Source organism: Ptychodera flava, chromosome 5 (genome assembly GCF_041260155.1).
Source record: "Ptychodera flava strain L36383 chromosome 5, AS_Pfla_20210202, whole genome shotgun sequence".
Lineage (NCBI taxonomy): Eukaryota > Metazoa > Hemichordata > Enteropneusta > Ptychoderidae > Ptychodera > Ptychodera flava.
Genome location: NC_091932.1, coordinates 16,274,714 through 16,290,007, shown reverse-complemented (window position 1 = coordinate 16,290,007; position 15,294 = coordinate 16,274,714). Strand labels below are relative to the sequence as shown.

Genomic DNA, 15,294 nt, shown 5'->3' with positions numbered 1-15,294 from the left:
TGTTTGGAACACATTCATGTCTAACAAATTCTCATTAACATATCACTGGTGCATTTTAATAGTGGGTGCGTCTATGTGATCATGCTATTATATGTCATGATCTGTAATCATTTTAAAATTCTGGCAGCTAACAAGCTTACATCATACTATATTGTAATTCACTTTTAAACTTGCAAAATTTTAATCTGTAAATTTGTAACTGGCATGAAATGGTATTGCATACCAGCTCAGCGGTGTTCCAATAGTTGCAAACCTTTTAAATCCCTTTCACAATTATCACTGGATTTAGGAATTGACAATTTAGTGGTGTACTAACAATGTGACTAATAACATGTTAAGCCAGTATGTCCCTTATAGGTTTACTCCATTTAACAAGTGCATCCTTCATAACCTGTCCTGCCTGATATTTTTATTTTAACTGGCTTTCCTCAACCAATGGCAGTGAAATTATCCTTTGCCATGTTATTGCCTACTGTTGACGAGATAGTTAACGTGACTATTGTAAAACTGTGCACTTGAATGAGCTAGGTGTGGAATAATAATTATTTAGACTATAATGTTTTTAAGAATGTTAGTATATCCTTTCCCCCTAGTTCATTAGTTTAGAGGATAATGAGTGACTTATGAGTGATTTATGAGTGATCTTTTTGTGTGTCATTTAAACCCCAACTCCCGTATAAAAGCGCGAGAACCTACGAGAGTGGCATAATGGTGGGATATTCAAACGTACTCGGTACGCTCTGGACGTCGTCTATAAAAACCGTTAATTTAGAAATCTACTGATTAATTTTTTTTCTTGGAAATTGAGGGATATGTGTACAAGTATTTGGAGCACAATATACTTGGTTTCTGACGAAATTAAATTTGAAATGACGTCTGGAACCAGGAAAAGGATAAAATACTTGCCGATAATATCGCCGGTATAACGTTCGATGTTCAGTTTGAATCTGCATGATTGACATGATATGCAAATTGCAAATGAGTTATGAGCGATACGTTGTTTACTTTTTACGTACGTAGCGTTGATTGTTCAACGCGGGGAAAAACACCAAATACTCGGAGCGTACCGAAAGATACAAACGCACACACACTGTGTATAATAAATACATGCAAACACATTTGATTAGGTAGTTCTCTTTTTGGAAAATATGTTGGTCCTGAAAAGGACCGTTTTCATTATGTTGGCCTACCTGAGCCGTACATTTTACAGACAGGAAGGCCTATACTGTCATTTATGCCCGACATAAAGTACGGTTGAGACCACGGGCAAGTACCAGCACAAATTTTGGCATGATCTCTCACTTTGTCTACACTGTCTGTATATCTTCTGTCTTCTTTTCAAATTTCAAGTTTTACCCTCGAGTCAACGTACTGTTGTATGCGTAACTACGCTTACGCTTAGCTGTAAAAGTGATATACATTTTCTTTCCCGATCTAAAGCCGTGCATGCCTATGTAACACAAAACAAGTAGCCTCCAGAATCCAATGTGCTGACAAAACCGGGATTTTTTTTGACGCCTGCTATCGCCTTCGGCATATTCGGTCGTCACTGCTGGGTCACTTATGCTGAGCAGACGTCGAGTTGACAAACGTCGTCGGCCGGCGGCAGCTGAGGTCACCGTACCAATCAGTCACAGTTGCACTCAAATGTCCGCGCTCGATCCCCATCACAGCTAGCTCCAATTCATTCCTGGCAAAGAAAATTCCCGAGGCTACCTCTAGTGCTCATCAGTGACCGCTATCTTCATAAAGCCAGTTGACATAGTGTGATTAGCAGTCTGACTCTGACTACCACGAGTTTGTAATGAACTAGTATCGCGACTGCGTGGAGAGTGTAGAAGTGCAAGTGCACTCGATTTTGGCGGGATCGTTCAAAGTAGCGAAATACTAGAACTCACTATTTTATAAGGAGGGATGAACATTGAAACGAATGCTCCCAGAAATCATGCGATCACTTTATTCTGATTTTATTTTAGGTGATTAAATATTAACAGGTTTGATTTCTAAAATAAGTATTTTTCAGAAGCTTTTTGAAATAATCATAAGACACACCACATTTCATTTCGGTCACCATAAAACTTGTAATCGAAGCCGGGGGAATAGTCGTCGGTACCCTCCCATCCGCGACAGCGCCGAGTTCATGAGACAACGAAATTTTGAAAAGGAAACTACAACTACCATCCGAGAACTGGAAAACTACGTTTTATAATGGAGACACAGCCCTGCCTCGCTAAACTAAGGTAGAATGAGGAAAGGATTGTTTGTATTGACAAAAGCTCTACAAAATTTGGTAGACGACTCGGCCGTTGAGCATTGTGGTAAATGTCCAACGTTGAAATAATCACACTCGATAAATTTGGACGTCTAGTGATGATCTAGTAGGCGAATTTGCTGTTCTTTTAGAACTATTTGATTTTTTCCCGTTCTTTCCTGAAATGCGGCATTTCTAGGACGGCGTTTGGACAAAACAGTGCTTCATTATCAAGGCAAATACGACTCTGCAATCAAGACTCCCTGCAAGAGTGATGTACACTATGACTGACTGAGCGAGGAAAACTCCGATAATAGATCCCGTGGCAGAAAAACTACTCGTTGGATTTCTGCATCGTTTACCCGTATACAAAGATGCGGATAGCTATTGCCACTGCCATGATATGCATTATGTTGAATCATTCAAAAACGCGCAGAATACAATGACAAACGCTTCGTTTTCGGACGAGAAACGTATACCATGACGCATAGGGGTGTCGATCGATCGCCTGGCAACGTCATCACGGTTTGTACAAATCCGAGGCGACGCCGCGCCGAACCTCTGCTCCAGTAAGACTGCGAAAAAGTCAATGTTCAAGACAAATCTATGGGGTAAATGAGTGGATGTATCGTATGGAAAGTAAACTGTAAAATTGGGTGAATTAGTATACGTAAAGTCACCGTGCAGTCAATGTTTACATTATGTGGCGTGCACGTTCTATTTTTGGAGGTGTTCAACCAGCTGTTTTAATTTGCTACTTTTTGTTCACAAAGAAACCATATTAGTTATGTTTTGCTCCGCCCATTTTTATCGATTTTTCTCGGTAGGGCCCTACCGAGAGTTACCGGTTTAACTGTATTAAATGTATATGTGTGTAGGCAAGTATGACATCAAATGTCATCATCTTGTAGGTCAATAGTCCTGAAACATTCTACAATGACTGAAGAAATGAGTTATTGTGAGAACAATGAGAAGCAAACAAAAAATAGTGCAATAAGCAAAACTGGTGAACAACCGAGCAGCAAACATTGAACACGGCTGCCTGGATTGTTGGTACAGCAAAATATGAAGCAAAAAAAATTCCCTACCACCAATCACACGCTATGTCCTGGAAGCAAAATGTGCAAAATAAGAGCGCAGCTACAACAACGACAAAATAATGCAAAATATATGGCATAAGTTAAGGCAAAAACACACAAAGCTTGACATGTGAGTCAGGAAATCAAAACATATCACTAAACTTGGCTTTTTTATATGATAAAGGTAGCACAAAGTTTTCTTTGGTCATGGAACATCCCACTTGCTTAGTGATAAATAGGTAAGGCAAAAGAATAATTAAAACAACTACAATAACACTATGTTACTTCAGTAATCTAGTAAAATTAGAATGAAATTAAAATCTACTAAAATGAAATTACTAGTATATGTATTTATTAAAATGCATAGAATGAATGTCAATGAGAGTAACCATGCCTTAAGTAAAAAAAAACAAAACAAACATGAAATATACTATGTTAAATGAAAACTAATGCAGCTGAAATTATCATTGTCATCTTTTCACGCAATTGTTAATTTTGATGATGTTCTACAGTGAGACTACAAAATAAGTGACAATTAGTTTCAGTCAAAGCCAAGTTTGATCGCCAAAAAAAACGAAAATTATTGTAAATACAACAAAAACGTTTAATAGTTTCACGTTTTCCTCATTAGTACAACTTATGACCCAAACTTGATGGCAAATGTTGATGAAATACTTTTTAACAAACATTTGTGTTTCTGACTCTTTAAACAGCCATGCTGGACTAAAACGTAGCTAACATTTTTGAAAGACTGAATTACAAAGAGTGTTATTTGTGTCAAAACTTGCCTGCTGATCTGAAATCTACTGTTGTACGTATAAATATGTCAAAAGCTGAACTTTTAAGAATTTTGTCATCTGCCTGGCTTTGACAGTGGTTAGATAGAGACATTCAACAGTTTTAAAAGGACACTATGTTAAATATTATCAGATACATCACAACAGCAACTTTTGTGAATCAGTCAATAACTTTAAATTTGTAAAATGTTACTTTATGGGGTAAATACATGAAAACTTTGATAATTTCAGCTGCGAACATGCAATGAAACTGTCAAATGTAATATAAATACCACCGTTCAAAACATGAACAAAAAATATTTTTAAAAAAATTTCATTCACTTGTAAATTAAATCAAAATAGAATACACTACATCTACTTCCGGCATTTATCAATGAAATAAACAAAAAGGAAAATATTCTAAGGTAATATATGTTATGAATATATGTTATGGTAAGCAAGTGGGAGCCTTTCAGAAAGAGACAATCAAAAAGCTGTACTTAAGACTTAAACATTGCACTGTACATAAAAGAAAACAGTGGCAGTTAGACAAATGCAGACATATTAGCAAATATCATGGCTTATCAATGTGTTGAATATGAATAAGTTGGAATGTTGCAAAACATATGAAGCAGCCTGTAAAACACTGATGATGAATGGAGTGCACATATCCTGGAGTAATTGGGTAGTGTTTTGTGCCAGCATTTATGTGTGCACATGTGTGTTCGTGTGCATGAGTATTAGTCAACACTCCAGCATCCTCACTGGGGCAGGGGGAATGACTCACCCAAGAGACATCATTCAAATCACATGTATGGGTGAATAAGCATCATGCAAATAACACGCATGTTACATGTGTGTTATAAAAGCTGGCACACTGATCAGTCACTTCAATTAATACATAATTCTGGTGGACCAGTCTTGATCCTTCCTCTAGTTGTATCACTCTATTTTCTGAGAGCCAACCATGGTGCTTTGATGTCTTGACAAATACCTTTTGGTCAGTTGGCAATCAGTATACCTCTGGCCTTGTCCTGTTACACCATTGTAACATGTGTATAGTGTTAGGAAGTCAGTATTATGGACTTTACAACACATGTACATCATGAAAGTTCAACTGTTTCTCAATGGCTACCTGAGAGTTCTCTTCAAAAGACAAATGTAGAAATGCCATCTTTCTGAAAATTCTTATTCATCCTTTCTTTTCTCATCCTCATAAAGGTAAAACACCAAGACACCAAAACACCATGATAAATACAAATCAGAAATGAATATACTCTATTGCTACGTACCTCTGGAATGCCAAGTCTTGTGGCAAGAACTCTGAGCCTTTCTCCAATGTCAGCACCAAGCTTGCTATACTCTTCATTGACTGACTCAACTTCTTGCATGGCCACGTCAACTCCTGACTGGATTTTGGCTTTCTTGACATCTTCGATTTCAGGCACGTCTTCAAGGCTGTCTTTGTATGCTTCACAATATGCATCAAATCCCTAGGAAGAGAATGACATTCTTTTTTATAAGTGTGATCCTGCGCATGATATGACCATGTATTCATAGAAAAAAGTTTGAATGATATAAACGCATACCTCATCATGACTAATACTGTTTGAAAAGGGTTTTTAAGTGTTAGCTGTTCCTTAAGGTAGAATGCGGCTCAGGGACAGACATTTGGACTCTAAAACTTTTACAATACTGTTTTGGCCTACCACTTTGTGGGGGCTTCTTTTGAAACTCATGGAGTAACTGAAGTTTTCACTGGCACACTTTTGTGAAAATCACTAATTTACTTTTCCCATAGAGTTAACACAAGGACAGCACCCATTTCAGAGTTCAAATTTCCATAAATATTGACTAATTTGTTTCTCTAGTACTCTATTTTGTACGGTGACACCTAATTTTTATTATCGATTTAAAAAGTGAATGCTAAGGAGTTTTCTTACAGAAATATTGAGCAAAAGTTCAAGTCTTTAGGGCATGCTACCTTAAGGACACACTTAAAAGACTTTTCTTGTGATGATTTGTGAGTTTCACATTAGGGAAGGTCAAAAAACAGAAAATTTTGGTGGCAATACAGAGCAGTAAAACATGTTTATATTTCATTTATAATGAAGAACTTGAGTATAGTTTTACCTCTGCAGCCTGTACAAACTGGTTGCCCTTGCTGTTGAACTCTTCTATAGATGGTCTGTGGCTGTTGATTTCATCAAGGAATGCCTATCAGAAAAAAAGAGAGTTCACAATTCAATATGCTGCAAACAAACGAGGCAAAGTTATCATCAGAGCCACAAAAAGGGTAGAAGCTGGAGTAAATACGGTTGTTTTCATATTTGCTATCCACCCTCCACAAAACTATCCCTGGTGACAATGACTTGATAACACTAGTTTTCACATGAACTGGAAACTATGAAAGTCTGAAGTATCTTATCAAGGATGTCCTGTGCTTTAATGACATGACTGTATACATTATAGTTTTCTCATTCTATTTACAATACAAAACATGTACTTTGAGTAGATGCCATGTTGCGACTTGTCCTTTATAGAAATTACCATTGCCTGTCCCTACTGAAGACTTAAAAGTCAGATTTAAAATCCTTGAACAAACTATACAAGTCATACATTCTAAGTTGTATCATATACGAGATTTTTCAGTCAAAGACTAAAAATATCAACTTTCAAAATCTTATGACTCATCACAAGAACATTCTCCTTCAAAGTATGAACTTCTCTGATTGGAAGACACACAAAGAAAAAAACCACTGCACTTACTCTCAACACAGCTACATGTAAATGAGAAGCCTTACCTACAGTATGCATTTGCAAGCGTGTAACCTGTGAGGGCGCTCTTCACCAGCTTTCCTATCTGCTACCTAATCTAGGCACGTCTTTTTTTCTTTTCAAATTTCTACAGCCAGCTAATCTGAACTATTTACAAGATTGCACATTTATATATTTCTAACTACGTTCTTGCAGTAAGCCTGTAATAACTAAAAACTTTTCTGTACAAAAAAGTTATGAAAATCTAAATAATCTACAGGACCAAGAACAGTCAATTTATAAATAATACACTGTACATAAAAAATATTGTCAACAAGTAAATTGATCATTCCTTACCCTTAGTTGTGTTATTACAATTAAATATACACTGCTTTGTAAAAGACATGATTTCACAGCTGTTGAAACTGAGCACTAAATATGTAAACAGTAGCACATCTAAATGATAATATTGAAAATTCAAAGGTGTCATAACTACCAAATGATGCAGACAGCAAAATGTTCACTACACTTTAAAAGTACTTGGCACATTACAATCATGCTATAACCAAGTATACTGAAACAGTAATCCAATCACTCATGCCATGTCAACTAAATTCCTAACACCTGTTATTTTATGCATATAATGTGATGTGCGCTTAAAAAATGAAAGTCGCGTATTAGAACGTATGGCATCAGAGTGACATGCATGCACTGTCAGGTCACAACTGACAAGAACAGCTGAGCAAATTCTGAGTCTGACTTGAAAGCTCAAAGCAACAGGTGCTACTCTCTTGGCTGAAAAGACAATTATGGCCAACTCCCTCATTGTCATGGTTACACCACACTTTACTGACATTCATAATTTTTTAAACTGAAAAATTTACACATAACTGTGTTCATCAAACTTCCAGTTCTAACTTATCGGAAAGCAGAAAAGTACGTTCAGAAAAAAGTGCAACGCACAAACAGAGAAGGAATTGATCGTTTTTGACAACATTTTGTTCACAGAAACTGGGTGGGTTGAATTCTGAACAAGCTAAGAACACAAAACCCTACCAACCTGATTCTCTTCAAACTGTTTTTCCTGCGTTCTTCTGTCATGGGCTGCATAGTCTAGAATCATCATGGTGGCCTGGGCCTGTGCTAACCAGTTCTTCTCATCGAGAAGGGAGTCTTTGAACTCACGCAAGAGATCAAAGACAACTTCAAGCCTCTTGAGCCTATGAACATTCAAGAAAAAATAATATGAACTTTATATTCAACATGTCAGTTTACTTTTTGTACAGTGATTGCTGATACGTTCATTATATGGTTGCTGTTTATGAAAAGACAATGGTCATGTTTTCAGTCATTTTTCTACGTAAACTGTAAACTGTGTTTTAAAAATTCTACTAATGTAGGTTTAAGAAAAGGTTGTTTTCTCATGGATAAACAATGGGATGTAATTTATAATGAACTGAAGTCATGATCAGTCATTTCATTTTCATCAGATGGGAAAAACAGGTGACTTATGCTGTGCTAGGGAGAACTTTGATGTTCCAAACCCACTTTCTACTGCTGCATGAAAGCTGGGGTATTGTTCAGTCATATCATGGGGTGCATTGTTTTGGCTGATCAGGTGTCAGCTTGTTTCAGGCGATCAACTGTCAGCTTGGCTTGTCTTAGCCAATCAGCTGTAAGCTTTGCTTGTTTTATCTAGTAAACTGTAGGTTTTGCTTGTTCCCACTCGCATTATCTGATGATGAGCTTCAAGAAAAAATTGAAAACTGTGGTGCAAACATTTTGAAACCATTCTCATGAGTAAGTTTGTGATATCTCACCTCTCATCTGTCTGTATACAGATCTTCTGCCACCTGACCTCTACGTCACGCACTTCCCTCTCAAAATGAACAACATCCTCAACATCGGCGGTGGGAATTTCAAAGCTCTTCATCTTCTTCACCTCATCATTGAGCTCATCAATCACCGATTGGCATGGGGTCAATGACCTCTTCATGTCCTGCCGACAGACAATTGATAATTTACTGACCAGGCAATATCTTGATAACATACAGACTTTTAAAACTGCATTCATAACTTCTTAAAATGTTTGTTTACTATCAAAGGAGCATGTCTATCAAGTAACTTTCCAGGAGGTGAACTTTGTATAGTGGACTTCCCTGACCGTGGTCAATGTACATCCGCATGCAGGTCAGGTATTGACACAAGGCATATTCACCTAACAGGGATTTTGACTGTCTGCAATAGTCATTAATTAAAGGTCCAAGCAAGAGTGAAGTATCAATATATCGATTCATCTTCCAATATGCACAGAGTGTGTCTGTCTGTGTGTCTGTCTGTGTATCTGTCTGTGTGTCTGTCTATGTGTGTGCATGAACATTGAAACAATTGACAAACTGTCTCCCTGGTGATCAAGATCATGGGTAATGAATTGATGAAATTGGGGTTTTCTCAATACATGAACAGTTGTGAGTGGCAGGAAGACGTTAATTTTGTCTGTTACAGTGTGTACATGTACAAACTCCTGTTGTCATTGGCGATATCACCACCTTTCAAGTTGGTCCTTTACATTGACAAACTTCACAGCCAAGGACTGTTGCAAATAAATGGTTTTATTGCTCCAGTTCACTTTTCTGTTTTGTAAATCATTAAATATCAGTTTAAATTCCATCTTTCCGATCACACTTTTGTTTTCACTCACCTGTAATTTCTCCTGTTGTTGCTGCAACTGGCTCAAGTCACAGGGAATGTTTTCTTGGGCCAACAGTTCCAGCTCACATCTGGAGACGAATTCTCTGAGTTTGTCCATCGATTTGAGGATTGTCACGGAAATTGTCAATCTGGAAGTAACAAAGGAATCATTTCACATTGTCACTGGTTGAAACTAAACTGACTAAGAAATCTAAAATTGGTAACATGCAAAAGAGGCATTCATCAAAATGGGATATGAAAACGAAAATGAGAACCTTTGTATTTTCTGTGAATCAACCTGATTAAGAAAGCCCGACTACAATCATTGCTAAGAATAATATTTTCAAAAAACATGCAAAGGCACGGCATTTAAAAAAGGATCAATTGCTATTGACAGCACAATATCTGTCATTGATATGCAAAAATAAATATCTCTCCAAAATTCTTTTATGAAGCTTTCACAACGTACGCATATGAAAATGAGATTGCCAACAATGGTTCTTTATAGATCTCTGTTGTCCTCATTGTTATGATGGAAAACTAGAAAAACTCACTACAAAAGCCCTGACCACAAGCATCAGGAAGTACGACCTGAACACTTAAAAAGCTTTATCTGAACTTGTTGGCAGCAGAAAATGTGCTATTGAGGTATTATACTTTGAAACAAACCTTCAATCATAAGAAGTGCTATTTTCTAAACAAGGCAAGTAACACAGTTTGATGTATGTGGTTCTATCCGTTAAATTATTATACTTGATTAAATAATTAAAAGTGACACACCAACCATGAATCGACACAAATGTGAAAACACAAGAGAACTTTTTGCTGAAAGTACTTACATTTGTGTATGTGTCAAGGAAATAGTCCACACATATTCCCATTTTTCAATGAAAACTGTCAGTGTAGATTTGTATCTGGGTTGGTCTTTAGGATCAATCTGACGGATAACGCTCTCGCAGTTGATTCTCAGCGTGTGGTAGTGTGGCTGAAGCTCAACTAGCTCTCGATGGAAAGTCTGCGGAGTAAAAGTTCAAACAAAGTTTGATATCTACTTAAAGTAAAAGTAGAGCTATGAGAGAAGGTATTGTTTGCTCATGATAATCTCCCACCACGTACAATTCAGTGAATTGATTTTTCATTGTTGTTACACAAAAACACCGATCTACTCCTTCAGCTAGTAATTCCAAACTCTGAAATTCCTCCTGGCCGGAGAATTCTTATGTATAACATGCCTCTGGCTTCGTCATGATCACGTGATAAAATACAATGCATCTCATAAAATTTGTTTTTGAAAGCATGTTACCATAGTGTCCCATTGGACAGTGTAATTTGAATCAAAAATGTTTATTTGTTAGACATATTCAAAAGCCTAAGGTGAGAATGTTATATTTCTGAGCATTTTCGAACATGTTGGCACGAAGTCAGACATTTTCACTCTCATTTTCTATTGCTGAAGTCAAAACCTATTTCCAGTAGGGTAGTTCTAAATTTCGCTTTCAATGTGTGAGGCAGATGCAAATATTAAAGTAACATCTTCTGGGCATTTTAATTAATATCACAGCTGTTAAACAAAGAAATCACTGTATTGACATAGTGAGTATGCTAAAGTTTGTTGTGTTTGTTGATTGTTTACTCACCTGTTGCTCTTGCAGCATCACCTCAACATCGTCAGGGTTCCTTGGGATTGGTTGTTTGAGTCGGACAAACAGCGTTGATATCTTCTTGTCCACATCACCTGTAAATGTCGTCATGTCCGCAAGAACTTGCTCGGCTCTTCCTGTATCAACAGGGGCTAGTTTGACAGTGCAGAAAAAAAGATGTCATGAAACACAGATTGTTTTTCTATTAATTGTGACGAAAACAGAACCATATGATTCAGTCACAAAATTTCATCAAATTTTTAGCAAAACAGGAGTGACCAGAAAAATAAAAAGATTGAACAATGTTTTGGTTTTTGCATTTAGGTCACTTAAAGAAAATTCTTTGTTTGACGTCCTTTGATTTTTGAAAAACCTACCAGCCCGCCAGGGAAAAAAAAACGCAGACAGAAACCACAAGTGTATTAACATAAGCTCATTGTTTAATTTGGTTTCTTTTAGAAAAATAATATTTTTATTTGTAACAGTGTTAACATTGTGTTTGTTTTCTTAATTTTCTCTGAAAAATTTTCAGCTGTAGACGGCAAACAAAGCATTTTATTTGAAGCACATTTCGTCAAACAAGTAGAACAGATTAGTAAGGAAAATACTTCAAAGGATCCCGATGTGTTATCATAGAGAATACAGAGCTTTAAAAACACAATATTCACACAGAACGTTCAAAAGATTAAAAAAACATTTGCATAATAATCTCTCTCACCTGTTGAGGTTCTTGACATCTCTTCAATGAGCTGATTACAGTTATCCACTTCTCTCTCTAACTCTGCCAGTTCTGGATCGATGGCTGTGCTGCCAAGCTCATGACTCTCAGAACGCAACCTCTGCGCGTCTTCATTCAACTGTCTCAGGATGGCCTGTCTTTGAGCCGGATCCATGTCATCAAACTGACAACAAAAACAAAGACCAGAGAATAGAGTCAGGGACAAGCTGCTAACACTTTTGCTATACCAAAACAAAATTACAATTGCCCTGACTAGACATGGGCACAGCAGCACTCATAAACATCAAATGTATGAGAGTCCTGCAAGCACCAATGTAATTATTTTGATGTGAAAATGACCTGGCAATATTGAGAGACACATACTACAAAGATATTTGGAACACATTTGATTGAGATCACTTATGCATTCAGAGATGTTTACAAATCTGCGAGATAAAGATTACATGTCCTGGATCAAAACAAGGTTTTAATTTTATAAGTTATCCAAGTGCAATTGTCCTTGTCGAGGGGATTTTTGTCAAAGTTCTTTCCTCATCATTAGCAGAGCTAAAGAAATCAAATCAAATGAACAATCTTCTTTCACAGAGTAGTGTAATCAACAGAAGCTAGATCAGAGTCTGAGCCGATCAAAGAAATGCTACCTATTTAATAGCATTATCCTCATGTCTTGAGATCATTCTGCATCAATATTTAAATTGTCAGTGCACATGAACGGCTGACTCTACGGTAGAATGTTCCTCGGGACAGACGTTTGTACTCTTAATTTTTACAATTCTTTTCTGCCCTACCACTTGCTGGGGCTCATTTCAAAGCTCTTTTTATAATAAAAATTTTCACCATCTCAGTTTTGTGAAAATTGAAAATTTCATTTTTTCCACCGTTTTCATTTTCCCCACTGTTTTGAGGTGTGTTTTGAGGTGTATACTACCTGAAGCGTGTCACCATAATGAAAAATACAGGCACACGTTTGAGGTTCTTACCTGCTCAAGGGACATATGTTTGACTTTGTTGATGTTGATGAAAATTTCATTTCTGGTCACAACTTGTTTGAGTTTCATGTGTTTTGTCCTCCATAGTGTCAGCAGATGTTGGTACTGAATTTCAAGCCTGTAGACAAATACAGATTGGAAATTTATGGGTCTTCTGCAGAGCAAATTGAGCAAATTTCGGGAAGGGCAATCATTTTATAATACAGTAGTACTTTTTCAACACTTTATGATTGTCTTTATCAATTCTTTGAAATTTGTGCTAAATGTTTGCCGTTCTTGGTGAAAGTTGAACGTCTTTTTCCAAAAAGGTTAAACTTCACAACTGTAACCTCCACAAATGTAATAATCTCCATAAATGTAATAATATCCATAATATCAACCATAATTGTAATAAAATGCACCCATAAATGTAATATCACCCATAAATGTAACAAAAATCAACCATAAATGTAATAAAAACACCAACCACAAATGTAATAAATGGTAACCATAAATGTAATAAAAAAATCACCCATAAATGTAATACTTGTCAACAATAAATGTAATAAATCTATTTTGTCGTTACAATTGAGGAATTAGCCCTTAAATATTTATCTTTGTAATAAGGAAAGCAACTCCACACATTATTCATATCTTAATTGTTTGCATTTAGTGTGTTTTGTATATTTGAAACTGTATTTTACGTTTCCATATTTTGTGTACAAAACTGATCGGCAATGGCGAGACACAGCTGTAATGCAGTCTCTACTCCAGAGTGGAGGAGACTGTATAATACTACGATCCTTTAACGCCGTTTTTTTCGAAATTTGCCGTACTTTCTTAATCAGTCGCCTCAAATTCATCTTTAGTGGATAAACTGTGTAGAATATTCGATAGCTTTTCTGTATTCCTATGTTGTCCCACTTGAAGTCACCAGGGATGTTAGGACGTCTAATTTTGTTCTACTGTGTTCAAGGTATACTAGTGTTCGTATTGTTTTTACTAGATTTAAATATGGATACATGTTCTCGTCAACATGTTTTGTGTCGTAAGTTTCTGTTATAAGGTTGTATATTTCTCTCTTATTTGTTCTGAGTCATCTGTCATAAACTTTGTGTGGTATCACTGGTTGACGAGTTATTTTGACGCTTCCTTATTATGTAATTATCAGTGTCTAGAACTGCTGTTCCACTTTTATTGTCTAACTAAACGGTTTGATCGGTACCTCGCCGTTTTCTGATAGTTTTCTCAAAGTATTCTATTCTGTGCTTCGGAAAGGAAACCTAGTTTCAGAAAAGTGTGCAATAACATTACACTAGTCTTATTATTAAAGTTATTATTTACTCAGGACATTGATAAACAAATGATCATATATGCAAGTTCAAGTTTATTACATTTATGGTTGTATTTTATTACATTTATGGTTAATTTGTTTATTACATTTGTGGTTGCGGGTTGTTACATTAATTGTTGACTGTTTTATTACATTTGTGGTTGATTTTATTACAATTGTGGTTGATATTACATTTGTGGAGATTATTACATTTGTGGAGGTTACAACAACAGCCATGTAAAATTTAGTATCAGGTGTGACTAATACTGGCTGATTTAAGTTTAAACCGTCTCCTATACAATCCATTTGAACTCCAATGTGATCTGTTGAATGCCCATCGGTCCTCTTAGAATAGTTGGTAATATTTGAAATACCAAAAATCACCCTTACTCAGAACATGTACAAATGTTTTAGCTGGGCATGAATAGATATTCAATAGACTCAAATCAAATGCTGTTGAAAAAGGATCGTGGAGGAACTTACCTGGCGGCATACTCCATTGCTTCCTTGTTGGGTGGAGGAATGAGAAAACAAACACCCGGAACAGTTGCTTCCTGTCCAAGGCTGGTGATGATCTTCCATTTCGTTTTCTCAGTGTTGTCTACCAACACACACTCTTCTCCTCGTTTTATGGATACCTAGAATACACATTTGAGGTTGCAAATAACTTCTATCCACATTGATTACTTCTCTTACATATTGGTTACATATAATTATCATACACGCAGAACAGTTTGCCAACTTATAGCTAGGCTGCTGAACTATACAAGACTGGTGCAAATTGTTTGTTGCATACATCCGACTTTTTGTGACTGATTAATATCCTTGTTGGACGGTTTTCCAATGTTAAGTTTGATGCTCCTTGATATTATGATCAGCGTAGTAGCAAAATACATCAATGTGTGAGAAAAATAACAGTAGAATACGAAATTCTTTTGAAATACCAATCTTTGGTACAAAAGATTGTACCGTCCAATTTACACAAACTATTTACACTCCATTTATAGCAAGGCTGTGGCTTTTCTTTTCCAAGAATCGTGAAACTGGTGTTCTCTGACAG

At 36.4% G+C, this 15,294-nt stretch overlaps 1 protein-coding gene across 1 annotated transcript in view; it reads right to left on the bottom strand.

The window, feature by feature from the left end:
- The window catches only part of LOC139132730 (plectin-like), a 134,077-nt gene that overhangs the window by 26,072 nt on the left and 92,711 nt on the right, over positions 1-15,294 (bottom strand). The window contains 10 exon segments of the mRNA XM_070698997.1: positions 5,399-5,599; positions 6,240-6,323; positions 7,924-8,083; positions 8,684-8,862; positions 9,565-9,703; positions 10,394-10,569; positions 11,192-11,346; positions 11,913-12,096; positions 12,914-13,040; positions 14,718-14,872. Of these exon segments, the coding sequence (XP_070555098.1) occupies positions 5,399-5,599; positions 6,240-6,323; positions 7,924-8,083; positions 8,684-8,862; positions 9,565-9,703; positions 10,394-10,569; positions 11,192-11,346; positions 11,913-12,096; positions 12,914-13,040; positions 14,718-14,872 (1,560 nt within the window).